Source organism: Odontesthes bonariensis, chromosome 8 (assembly GCF_027942865.1).
Source record: "Odontesthes bonariensis isolate fOdoBon6 chromosome 8, fOdoBon6.hap1, whole genome shotgun sequence".
Taxonomy (NCBI): domain Eukaryota; kingdom Metazoa; phylum Chordata; class Actinopteri; order Atheriniformes; family Atherinopsidae; genus Odontesthes; species Odontesthes bonariensis.
In genome coordinates, this window is record NC_134513.1 from 8,379,149 (window position 1) to 8,392,493 (window position 13,345).

The 13,345-nt window shown below is 41.2% G+C and overlaps 1 protein-coding gene across 9 annotated transcripts in view; it reads right to left on the reverse strand.

Annotated features, from left to right (window-relative positions):
- Positions 1 to 7,124: 7,124 nt before the first annotated feature.
- The window catches only part of ppp1r12a (protein phosphatase 1, regulatory subunit 12A), a 45,653-nt gene continuing 39,432 nt past the window's right edge, over positions 7,125 to 13,345 (reverse strand). For 6 of the 9 annotated variants that reach the window (XM_075471537.1, XM_075471544.1, XM_075471536.1 and 3 more), the window contains 3 exons: positions 12,889 to 12,939; positions 11,147 to 11,397; positions 8,989 to 9,077 (listed from right to left, as the gene is read on the reverse strand). In XM_075471537.1, the coding sequence (XP_075327652.1) occupies positions 11,260 to 11,397; positions 12,889 to 12,939 (189 nt within the window). In that variant the 3' untranslated portion in view covers positions 8,989 to 9,077; positions 11,147 to 11,259. Of the gene's footprint in view, positions 9,078 to 11,146; positions 11,398 to 12,888; positions 12,940 to 13,345 lie in introns of all 9 variants that reach the window. The other 3 variants (XM_075471545.1, XM_075471543.1, XM_075471538.1) reach the window with 1 other exon arrangement.

A 13,345-nucleotide genomic window follows, 5' to 3' on the forward strand; every position in this document is an offset into this window, starting at 1 on the left:
CGCCTTTCCTAAAAATAAACCCTGATCTATGGACTCAGGTCACACAGCTGCATATTTAGCATATTTCTGTCTGCCGTGAGGGAGACAAATGGACAAGAGTGCAAAGAGGTTGTTGTTGAGTGTTTCCTTCCATACGGCTTCTGTCCTTTTTTTTTTTTTACTAAGCCACAGCAATCCATTGCAGGGAAAAGCATGCTCAGACTCCGAATTGATTCAGTATTTCATTTTTTCTAAGTGCCTTACAAACAATTTGAAAGCTTTATATGTGCTTTTCAATAAACTGCCATATCACGTATTTAGTAACTCATAACATGCTGCCAGAAAAGAGGGAAAATTAAGCAAGTAAAATACAAGTAACCAGATATTTATATCAGATATAACACTGCTTAATGGCCACTCTTGCGTTTATGCATTTTCATTTATTTAGCAGTAATGTTTCAGTCAGAAGCTATTAGTTTGGTAACTTTTCAGCGAGGAGTCTACATTGAGTTCACTCCCCCATGACATTGTTTATCCTGTAAGGAGGCGTTCAAGAAATGAAAAACCTCCCAGATGTTGCTTTTGTACAGAAAGCCCGCACTGAATCGGGCTTCTGCACAGGAGATGAATGTTCTCATCCGATGTTGGCTCACATGTGTGCTGCTGTAATAAAGCCACCGCTAAAGATTCCTTCACCGACACAAAAACAGTACCACTAAAAGCTATGAAGCGTTTCATTCTTAGTAATTAGGATAAGAAATGTGAGCAGGTCAAATGCTTTGCTCAAGAGCATTTTGGAGAGATTAGTTCATATTCATCTTGCACAGCCTGTTTCCTCTCAGATGATCCTGGATTGGAAGTGTTGAACCACCTGTTACAGTCTTGCTGCGGTTTAATCCTCCAAGTGCAGGATTGAGTCAGCAGGGCTTCGTACCGAGCTCTGCGGTCAGCAGCAGGAAGGAAGTGGAACTCTGGGACAAACAGGGAGTTTTAGGAGACACACTCCCCACTAAATACTGGCAAAATACCGCAATGAGGCAATTAAGATACTTTTAATCAAGCCAACTTGCAATTCATTTGAGGAAACGTGGGCGAGTTTGGAGATAAGTTGGTCAAAATTTCTGTGTGAATAACTAAACAAGAAAAAAATGTCCTAATTTCCAAGAAGCCAAAAGCTGAAGATGAACGCTCGTCTCATATTTCAAATAAGACCATTTTTAGTCTTCAAAGGAAAGGAGACAAAACACATTTATTGACAGAAACATGTTATTTTCAAGTTTTATATTAGTACTGCAATAACATTGTGATCATTCTGAAAGCTTTTGGCCATGTAAGGATAACCAGAACAGTCCCAAAAAGCCTGTAATAAAACTGGCCCTGGTGACCCTCTGAGTAGCAGTTAGGCAGTTTTAGTTCCTACTTCGGGAGTGCAAAATGTTTCTGTGAGGCCAAGTTGAACTGACAGCTCTTTTAAGGTCCATTCACAGATTTTTGGATATGCTGTAAATCAGTGGATTACGACGGCCAAGGCAAAATCTTTAGCGAACACCTATGAAGGTCGCCTTTTGTGGATTTTGAGGCGTGTTAATGATTCTGTTGCAGAAGCCATCTTTTGGATATTTCAAGTTATTTGACTGAATCGATTCTTTTATCTGCAGGTAAAATGTTTTATTATCATCATCAACCCACTGCTGTGCTTAACAGATGAGGAAACTTATCAGGCAAACACAGACCTCAACAGTGCACCAGGTTCGTTTGCTTCTAAGACAGAATTTTATGGTGAGAACACAGAAGCATTTTCCTCCGATGACTCGTGGTTATCATTGTTTTTTTCTGATGTTGCTGCACAGCACATTACAAACGCCTCTCCCGAGTGTGCTAAATCTACTTCTTGTTGCTTCGTTACTTTAAAAACTGAGAAAACAGCTTCCTAAAAATGCTTTTCTGTTCTCTTTAGGCATCCACCGCAGGTGCTTTGAGGACTGGCCTTCCCCCATGATGACTGGTAACGAGCCATAGTCAAAACAAGCCGATCTGAGGCTTTGGCCACAATGATCTCAAAGCTCATTGTGCTCTTTTTTTACTTTTTTCATTCTAAAGTAAAAAGAGTTTTATCCTAAACAGTAACTGATATTTTAGTAGCAAATAGTTCTGCCAGCCAATGCGTCTTCAGAAACAGGAAAATATTCTCAAGCACAAAAGGAATACTTTTCAGTGTATCTGAAAAACGGTATTCATTGTATAAAAGTTGTATTTGTTACTTCAAAAGCAGACAGATACATGCAGCTGAGTTAAAAAGTAGAAGTAGAAGTGTCTCTAACTTGCACTCGGGTACATTCCACCGCAGCCAATATGCAAGTTAGCTGCTTTCTCCTTTCACTATCCATTATGGAATGAGTAGTTGCTGCACCAAAAGCCCATTCCAGTCCTCCTCTTTGTCCCGGAGTTCCTGTCCTCTGTTCCTTTGTCAAGTTCACAGCTCCCCCCCCGGTGCCATGTGAGGTAGGCACGTGCGGCGGTGGTGGTGGTGGTGGGGCGGGGGGGGTCGACATGCCAACCTTCCCTTCTCATTCTCTGTCGTTGAGACAGAACCATACACAGCAGAAGTGTCCTTAAATCTTCTCTGTGCTAAATGAAATCCTTTATTTGAATTAAATCTTATTTTTAAATTCAAACAGAAGAATCAGTTGTTCTTCATTTTGTGCCGACTGATGGTTATTTTCCAAGTTATCTTTTTTCTTTTTTATCATCACTTTGGTTAATTGTTTGACATCTAAGCTCATGCAAAAGGCCCCTCCATCTCTCTTTCCCACAACGTTGTAAATGATGCAGCATGTGGTTTAGAACTGGTCTGCACAAATACTAAAAAGGCCTTCCAAATCAAATCAAATCAAATTTATCTATATAGCACATTTCTTGTACAAAGGTTTAGGAGCTGCCTTTCCACATCAGCTTTAACCTGTTGTGTGTTCACAGACAATGATTTCTGGAAATTTCTCTACAATTTGCAGATGCACTGTTTTGCATCTAGATGTAAAAAAATTTTACATCTACATATCTGCATTTAAATAGTTACTGTATGTGACAAATAATTTGTAAACCACTGAATAAATATGTCACTGGTTTCAGCTTCTAATCAATGAATCAGGTTTCTGGGTATAATCCCTTTAATGTTCCGGCAGTACAGGATATTCAGTTTCCTGCAGATGCAGCCAAACAGTGAGAGGCGTCTCAATATCCTGTTTTCTGCATGCACTCACCACTGCCTCAGATCGCATTTTTCCAACTGGGCGTGTTTATCTTCGTTTCACCGACAGGCTCGAGCTGTCGCTTTATCCGGATGCCTCCATTTGTCATTGTTTGTCATCGGAGAGAAACCCTGCTGCCGCTTGTGGTCGAAGCAGAGGGGTTTTGCTCATCCAGTGTGTCTAAGTCCAGTGTTTAAGATCGCAGGCGGGGAAGAGGTTTGCTCGGTTTGCTGTGCTTTAACACAAGAGAGAAGATCAGACCAAATAAAATGAGCAGAAGATGAGTGCAAGTGCGTCTGTGTGTGTGAGAGCTGCTGCCGAGGTCTAATTCCATCTTGATGGAGGATTTCCAACCTAGAAAAGCATCTTATAGTGGAGCTAGTGTCAGGAGTCAAAGAGACAGACTGACAGAAAGTGAGAATTTCTTTTTTTTTTTTTTTAATAGATGAGATTATTGTGGCTCTTGGAGTTCTACTGATGTAAAGTCTTACAAACTTCAAGCGCCTAATGCCATCTAATGCAAGTGTTTTATTCCATTTATTTCACATTATTAATTTCCTTCAATTTAAAATCTAACGGTCATGTTGCCGATGTTCACAACGGAAAAGATCGTGAGTGTGCGAATCAAAAAATGACTTTTAAAGAGTTCAAAAGTCTGATTTAACAGTTTTCTCAGCATTACCAAACATTACTGGAAAATATGCAGAATTAGGACCTGGATGATGTCAGAAATAATGGGAGAAATGTCAGTTAAATGATAAGAGTTAGCCTTATTTCATAATAAAAAATGTTTTTAGACCCCCCGCATGCCCCCCTTTATAAGAACCTTATAATAATGTTTTTCAATAGAAGAGAAAAGGAGAAGATTGTCTGTTGCTTTTAACTGGTTGTACTACTTCCCCTCCAGCTGACAGGGGCAACATTTTTTATTTAATCCCCTGAGGGTCTCAGCCCCCCCGTCTTTAAGCCCTGGAGACGTCCCTGGTCAGGCCTGCACCGTCCAACGTTAAAGCATCGCTTTCATGTGAATCCCGCGTTACATACAGAGAAATTGGTTGCACTGATGTTCGAAGCTATGAAGGTTGGCATTGAAGTGTAGTTTAGATATAGAGAATGTGAACTTTACGCCACACATGGTCTGTTTGGACACCATATTGGAATCTTGCTCCTCTCAGGCTGACGTTTGTATCTACAGACCACGAACTCTAACTTCAGGATCGTTTTTAAACTCAATCTGTAGGATCGGCCTCTAAAATCACGTCTTGGTCAATTCCTAATCCTGAAAACCTAAGATTCAACAAATCTATCCACTGCAAGTGAAAAAGAGTTTCAGTATCAGCTTTACTTCTTTACTTTTTTTCCACTACACATCATCACTGAATGGATTTGGGAGTATTACTTGGAGAATCTTTTACTTTAATAAGTTTTTTTTGTGGTCAGATTTTGGAAGAGATCAGATTCCAACACGATACCAACCTGTTTATCAGTTTATTCAGTAACTCCTGGTGAGGTCTGTCTTACTTCTTCTTTTTTCCTCTCTTCTCCTTCTCCTCTCAAACTGGCTTTGACCGTTTTCAGCCAAACAAAGCAAAATCTAACCAGGCATTGACCATAAACAAAGGGAATGAGAGAACATTCCTCACAAGATGGCAGTAACGTCCCGGTATACAACACAGAGCGATGCGTCTCCACCTTCTCTGTTGCACAAAGAGATGGAGGGTGTGAGACAGATGCAGTTTGGATTGTGCAGAGAACTACTACGGCAGTAAATTTACGCTCAGCATTAAGTTAAATGCAACATTTAAACATCTCCTTTTACACTAATAATTACACAATCTTATTAATCTTATCCAGCCTATCTTACATAATGTATGATGTAATGTGGACACATGGGATCCTGATCAGTTCCTACAGCAGCTCTCTTCTGATGAATCACTGCCAGGATACAGCCAACACTTTGCCTCCAGCAGCCGCATAACCAGAAATATGATTTGTGGTAAATGGAAAAAGGCCTCAACACGAACAACACAAGCATGGTCTCATCAATCTTAACTGAAGTATCTATTTCAGGATTGGATGTAAAACCAGAAAATTGCAGCTGATGAGTCACAACGATACTTTCGGGTTCTCGTGCTACGATTGCTGCCAAGTGTTTGTGGCTTGAAGTGAACAGCCACGAGTATCACCATATCATGCTTGCACATGTCTTGTGTTCTCCTCTTAGCCTTTCAAGCAGGAAACCTTCATGAAAAGGAAGCATGACCAAGGAAGCATGTCAATGCCACAGACAAGACACAAACCAGACTCCTTCACCAGGGGCTGAGGCAATGGAAAATGCAGAAGCATGACACTTTTGCATGACTCTCTGTAATTACAGCAGATACGACTGTTTACCCTCAAAGCTTTATCTCTCCATCACAGAGCCGAGCAGGCCGCACTCTGTCAGCTGCTGAAGACGCAGCATGCCGCAGCACAGACCTGGAGCAGAGGTGGCTCCACCATCACCGTTATAAATCACGACCGCATTTACTAATAGGAAGTGGCAGCAGATGCTCCCCAAAGTTTAAGCCCCTCATGGTTGGTGTGTGCGTGCTGTTGAAGCCTGCTCTGCACTTTATGTACTTCAGATATGCCGTCACGGGCCTGTTTACAATAAAGAGCCGTGAAGCAGGGCTGATGTAGAATTTCATGTCTGGAGTCAGTGTGGCAATATATTCACGTCAAAGGCATGAAATAAAAAAAGAAAAAAAAAAGAAACGGCATGATATATGCTCCAGGAGACAAAGTCACCTCCAGTACAGTCAGAGGCGCACCTGACAAGATTGTAAGGCTGTGCGCCATCTACTGGTATGATGGAGCACAGCAGCCGCTCATGATGCTCAGCCGAGTCCACGGATGGATGAGGCTTTGGAAGACGCAGAATAACGTATACAAACACAGAATGCAATGATACAACGATGTATTCCCAAATATTAAAGTCAAAGTAGTCGTAAGTTATTTTTAAATTTTGAATCCGATAGAAGCAGAATTCATAAGAAATGTTGGTAAAGGGGGAATTGCTTACTGCTGTGTTGCACCAGCTCGCTCTTTAAAAACAGTCCGACACTGTTAACCACAGTTTGGCGCTTTGGCCGCCACCTTGATGGCTGCCCAAGTTGTTCCAAAAACACAGATGTGAGAGATGCTCTTATGCCGTTCCCATCATGGGCGCACGGCTTCTGAACAGGGCGCCGATGATAAGTTGGGTGGGGTCTCTTCTCTTTAACCAAGACGACACAGTGTCAGTGCCTTCCATAAAGGATTGGAAATGATTGCTCGAACTGCAGGGCAGTCTCCCACTGAGGCGGCGTTTCTGAATGTGTTTCTCTTTGCATTTGTAGTTTTAACTTGCATCAAAAGAGAAAGAAGTGGAGTCGGCAAAAAAGATGCCTTTATATAAGAGCTTTTCTTAATTCAATAACTCTTTTTTATGCTTTTTATGTCAGATCGTCTGGTAGATCATCACTGCTGCATTTACTGGCTACTGAGATTTTATTATTGCACACTTATCTGTTTGGAACACATAAATATCATCATTTGTAGATGCGGCAAAGCTGTTCTCACAGTTTACCGCCCACCATGTTACTGACCTGTAGCCAATTAACCCCCAATTGGTTAAGCAACGTCCAAGCAGATGTTTTTAAGTATCACACAACCCCGAGTCGTCAGTTCATCATGTTTCAAGTTTTATGAAACACATTTAGTGGCATCAAATTAAAAAAGGATGATCCAATTTCTCCATCTGAATATTTTTTGTGTCTGAAAAACACCATCGTTGGTACAAAACCATCGTTGGTAATCAAAAACATTTTATCCACCGAAACAAAAAAAAGAAGAAAAATAAAGAGGCGTGGGACCTTTACAATGTACAAGTTTATTTTTAATGAACTCTTCAGTGGTTGGTAGTCACAGCACAGCTTGCATGTATTAAGCCACACACCTATTTTACAAGATGATGGGAAAAATAAAGGAAAAAAAAACAAAACAAAACAAAAGAAAAAAGGTCTAAACCAGAGTAGATGGCCGTCGGTCCATCCGCAGTAACTTTTCTTTAACTTCTTTCACTAAAACATCCTTAAAAGGCCACTGAAATGCATAAAATGTCAGATGAATAGAATATTTGATGGTGGCGCTTTCTTTTTTTTTTTTTTTTTTTTTGCTTTGACCCAACATCAAGACTCCTCACATGGCATCGACAGTGCATGTAGACATTGTTTGTAGAAAGGACTGGGTTAGCAATACCTAAGATATTCTTCGTTTTTTTCTGTTTTTCCCTTTTCTTCTTTTTTTTTCTCTTTTTTTTTTAGTGACAACACCTCAGCTACAACACTACAGCTTTAAACAAAAAAAAAAAAAAAAAAAAAAAAGAACAGCACTCTTCCAAGGTACTGAATACAATGAAAGTGAAATGTAGTGAAGCGATTACTTATTTATCTTTTAAATCTCACAATTACGTGAACACTTATTTTAAATTGGAAAAAAAAGAAGAAAAAGCACTGAACACTGCCAGCCTTCCCGTGTAAGAGAGACACTGCTGTGTTGTATCCAATATTTTTAGACTATAAAAAGGAAAAAAAAAAAATTAAAACACACCTGTTTGTCCTCTGAAATTTGTATACTTTTAATAGTAACAGGCGGGAACCATAAACGCATGCCATGTGCTGGTCTCAAACAAATACATACAGGTATATACAGCGTCACTCAGTACCTGCTAAAACAAAGTGAGAAACACAGACTATAAACTGGCTACGAACTTAAGAAAAAGCAAAAAAAAAAAAAAAAAAAAAAAAAGGGCAAAAAGAGGGGAGGAGAGAGCAATGGAAGCAGTGGAAGAGTGAAAAATCCTACTTGTGATGGACTCATTAAAGCATTTTTTTTTTTTAAAGAAAGAAAGAAATGCATATTGCACATAGTGAAAGCTTAAATTCCACCAGGTCCGCCTCGTTTCGCTAGAGCGAGAATTCAAAATTTTTCCCTCTTGGAGGAAGACGCACAGAGGTACAAAAACAGGGGAGAGGTTTGGGCGAGTGTGTGTGTGTGTGTGTGTGTGTGTGTGTGTGTGCGTTTGTGATCTGCGTATGTGGGGGACAACAACAACAAAAAACGGGATAAATTAGGGGAGCCAGTGGCCATGTGGAGCTGATATCAGGTAGAAGTGGCGCTTTAATAAGAGAAGCGGGAGTGAAGGAGGGAACTGCACAGCACACAACACGTACACAAGAAGAGGAAACAAAAATACATACATCAAATAAGAGAGATTGTGGCACAAATAAAATCAGGTGTTGGATAATATCTGTTCCTCAGTGATAGCCGAGAGAGAGATCAATGCAAGTGTTTATTCTTTTTCTCTTTATGTACAACTAAGGCTTATTGGTTAAATAGTTTTCAGGCTTCCCCACCCACAATGCTCTTACATGCTGATCACACAACCCCTTCTCCTTTTTGCTCTGTAAACTCAGCGGTTCTTATCAGGACAGCAGCCACACGATCACAAGGATTACAGTCGAAGGAAGTGGAGCGGGGTGGATGGATGGATGGCTAGGTGCTGCAGTGGTGGAGGAGCAAAAAACGGGTGAGAAGAGTTGGGAGGAGGAAAAAGAAAAAGAAAAGAGTCTTGTCTCTGATGTCTGTTGCAATTAATATCTAAATGTGCAATTCCATTAGTCACTGCCATGGGGGGCTAGCGGGTGCAGAAGACGGGGCGGGAGGGGGGCGGGGTCTGTTCTACTTGGAAAGCTTGCTAATAACTCGAATGAGTGCTCCATTCTCGTCCTTTAGTCTCTGGTTGTCTGCTTTCAAGTCTGGGAGCATCTGAAAGGGAATAAAAGGAACAGAGGGAAGGGAGGAGGAGACAGAGAGAGAAGGCTTAGACGAGTCTCGACACACACATGTTGTTCAAACCAATCACGCCCGTTTCACAAACTTGTTAATTGCAGCCTGTGTAAGCAGTCTCGGGAGTCACACGGCCTCGCTCGTGTTTTGGTCGTCTTTTTTATTTTATTTTGTGCAACTTAAAAAAATAATAATAATTTTTTTTATAGATATATATCACATCTTTGATCCAAGTCAAGATAGGAAAGAAAAAGCGGGCACATCACAGGCCGAAGTGCCTGACAAAGCCATGCAGGACCTGAGCGGCTGCTCACCAGCAGCCAGATAATACACACAAATGAGACCAAAAGTCCAGGTTTTCTCTTTTTTCTTTGATCTACTGCAGATCGAGTCACGATCGCAGGACTGGCCAGTGTCAGGAGATTATGCTCTTAGAGTTTGGACATGCTTGATGAGTAAAAATCTGTTTTGAAAATACTGTTTAACATGAAAGTCTTAAACAGAAATGATATAGACAGGAAGGTTAATTAGATTATGTCAATTATGTGACAAGATTCTTTCTTATTTGATGACATCAGCTGGACGTCATATCATATCTCTCAAAGTATATCTATATTCATTTCTGACCCCAAGATCCCACCAGGCACAGACCTTTCGCTTCTTCAGCATCTGTACGATCTACACTCTAAGTGAGGTGTTCTGTGCGTCTAACCCTTAATACGGCTGTTCATTTTCCAGGACCACATTTATGTAGGCGGGACACTAACTGTCAAAGCGAAACCATCCGCGACTTCTGACAAGTCTTTGTGAAAGGATACAACACAGCAATAAAGGAAAGGGGGTGATTGCCGAACTTATTCTGAGATTTTACAGAATACATTAATAAAAGGATATCTAATCTACTTTTTAAATGTTAACTGAACCACTTGGATCCCTTAAATTTAGTTGTCACAGTACAATGAAAGTTCGAGAGGTCTTGAAATATAATTTCTACTTGTAAGAATGTGACTGTGGTTGAATTAAATGTTAAAGCTGCCTGCTGGTGTGTCGAAGCATCCTTGGGGAAGAAGTGGAACCCCACACTGTCTCCTAAGAAAGTCGCTTCAGACTAAAGCGTCTGCTAAATGAGCGTCCGGTCATTCAGCACCCAGTCAAATCCTGGGGTTACAGACAGGAATATAGGCAAAAATAATCGATTTTGGAAGGCTTTAGTGAGCTACTTTCATGTATTATGCCACCAGAACTTACACATAGCTAACACATCTCTACTAAAAGCATAATGACATACAGAGACATGTCTAAGTCTACAAGATGACTGCCGATGGCAAGGATGGAAAACATGTTCAATACTGAGAATCTCTGAGATCTCAGTCCACTTAGACTTTGTTATTGATAACAAAGGAACTCACTACAATTCTGAAAGTGATGGAACATTTACATTGCACTTTATACTGGAGGAGCAAGGGACAAAACCAGTGTCCGCACTAACTTGTCCGTGCATGCAGTCGTCTTGGATATTTGCTTAAGTCATCTGTAGAAATTTGACAAGTACAGGGAGTGGTAGGGAGATGGGTTCAGTCTCTGGAAATCTAGGCCAAAGGAAACTTTTGCCAGAGGAAGCCACTTCATGCAAAGAAGCCAGAACAAGCCAAACTGAACAACTGAGCTCCCTCTGAGGAAAGCGTCAAACTAGAATCTACAAAGAGGACACTTTCCTTTACAGTGCTTTGTGCATTTAATACTTCAGGTCTAGCAAACATCTAGAGTCCTATCTCCCTTAAATACTTACGTGGGCTTTGTTTCAAACCATTCTTCGCAGAGTAATTCATCTTAGATATTTAGGAAGCCATTTTGGCACTCTTGACAGGTGTGAAAAGCACCTTAGAGTTCTGTACTGTAAAAGGAGAGTGTCCTGTTGAAAAAAACAATTAAAAAAAAAAAAAAAAAAACACCCTCCCCAATATGAAAACCAAAAGCTCTGGGGAGGCAGACGGGGACAGAAAGGGGAGTTCACAAAACCAGTCATGGTTGGGCGGCTGGACACCTGCCTGTCTACGGGTGCGGGGCAGAGCGCAAATGGAGCATGAGAAGAATAGGGTTGGGAAGGGGGGAAGTGAGAAGAAAGAAGAGGAAGAGGTGGTGGTGGACAGATGGATGTGGCTTAGAGGTCGACGGTGGGCAGCTGGCTGCAGGCCGACTGCGAAAGCTTTGCCACCACACGGGCCAGGGCCCGATTCTCAGCCTGCAGCCGCTCCTTAACCTGCCGCAGGGCCTGAACCTGCTTTACCTGGGGGAGGTTCTGCAGGGGGGGGGGGGGGAGACATTAACCACAACAGAGGAACGGGGGTGGGAGGAGAGAGAGAGTGGCAGAAGAGGAAAAAAGAAAGAAATGTGTTTTGAAGAGACAAACAAAGGGAGAAAGGATTCATGAAAGACAGGACAATATGAATCAATAGAGAAGAAGGGCCGGGAGAAGGAAAGGGGGAGGGGGGAGGGGGGGGACAGAAAAGGAAGACTGTTAGAAAATGGGACAGATCTGGAGACCGAAGGAATGACTAAAAGCTTTCCGGTTCAGCATGATGCTTGTAGATAGAATGGAAAAGTGACACTGATAACATCAGCCAGCTGCCTACGACCTAAAAATAAACACACGTCGTTATCACAGTGATGGAACAACACATGCTTACGAGGAGTTCAATGGATTTCTCCCCACCTTTTCCCCCACTGAATCAATTTTCCATAACATGTGCACTTAATTGACAATCTCAATACTAGAGCTGCAATGCTGATGGTCAAGGATAGCGATAGCTGACCTGAGAAGTATCCCGAACAGCAGAAACTATTTAGAAGTACATATTTGCTGATAGAAAAAGTGTAAGATGGGGTAGTATGGGAGGAGGAAATGTTTACTTACAATATTGCCAACCTTGAGGATGTCAATAAATTTAGCAACTTTTCACATCCTAAAGTAGACTAGCAAACCTGAGCTATTCTCTGTGGAAGACACGCAAAATGGCGGACCTTGCATTTATCATAACGATCGGAATGTATGGAAACTACAGATTTTGAGGCAGCTGGTTCGACAGCGTTGCAAATGTTGACTAAACAGTAAGTGGCAGAGATCAGAAGGTGCGGCACGGCAGCTGAGAGGAAAAATACAGACATTCAGTCGCTTCCAACTCATTCTGAAACAACTAAAATAGGACCATGATCTGGCTGCACGGAGCTTATAGCTCTACTTTAAGATCTGAGCAAAATTAGCGTCGCCATTAAAATATATCTCAGCCGATCAAATCCAAACCGAGACTTTAAGAAGCTGAAACCAGTTGCAGCACCCAGCCAAAGTCACAAAGCTTGTATTTTGGGCAACATTGTGTTCTTTACAGAAGTTTTGGTCGTATTTTTGTGCAAAATAATTTGTTTAATTGTGGATTGTGGAAGCTACGTGTTCTCTATCAACCATACTTCAGAAACAGACATGAGGCGAATGCATAGTATGTCAACAAAAATTTGATCTTAATACAACAGTGGTCCTGATTTTCATCGGGTCTTTGAGACATCTGAGAAAGCTTTCAAGTTACCTGGAGTAATGGCATAACTAAAAAGAAGGCCTGGGTTGTAATAAACTCATCTATTATTACTCACCACTTCCATAAAACCAAAAATGAGTAATTCACATTTACTAAATAAGGGTACACTTAATAGGAAACTGTATCTTATGATGAGAAATATAGTGCAGTCTTTCTGAGTGTGTGTGTGTGTGTGTGTGTGTGTGTGTATGTGTTGGTACCTTAAGTTCCTCCTCCATCTCAGAAATCTTTCTTTCTAGAGCTCTTTTTTCCTGTTGGGCAGAGAGAAGCCGGTTACCGTTGAACTTAAACGAGTCGGAGAAAACAATCCGAAGAGCACACTTCAGTGCAGGCTTTACACTCAACATTAAGGAGGAGTGGAGGATGGTGAGGGGGTCGTGACAGCAAACACTTCATCACACACGTCTTGTGAGGCGTCTACAAGCAACAGCCAGTTCAGATCTACATCGTTAGCGATGTATGCTCGACTTACATTTAACGGGAGGGGGGGTGAGTCAAGGAATGTAGATGTTTAGAGGTTGTTTTGGGAGGCAAGTTAATGAAGTGATTTGAGGGAGAATGTCTTTTTTAACCAAAGAATGGTATATATCTTTTTTTTCCTTTTTTTTTTTAAATCATAAAAGGCTTTCAATAAGAAGTGACACAAGGATGATGATT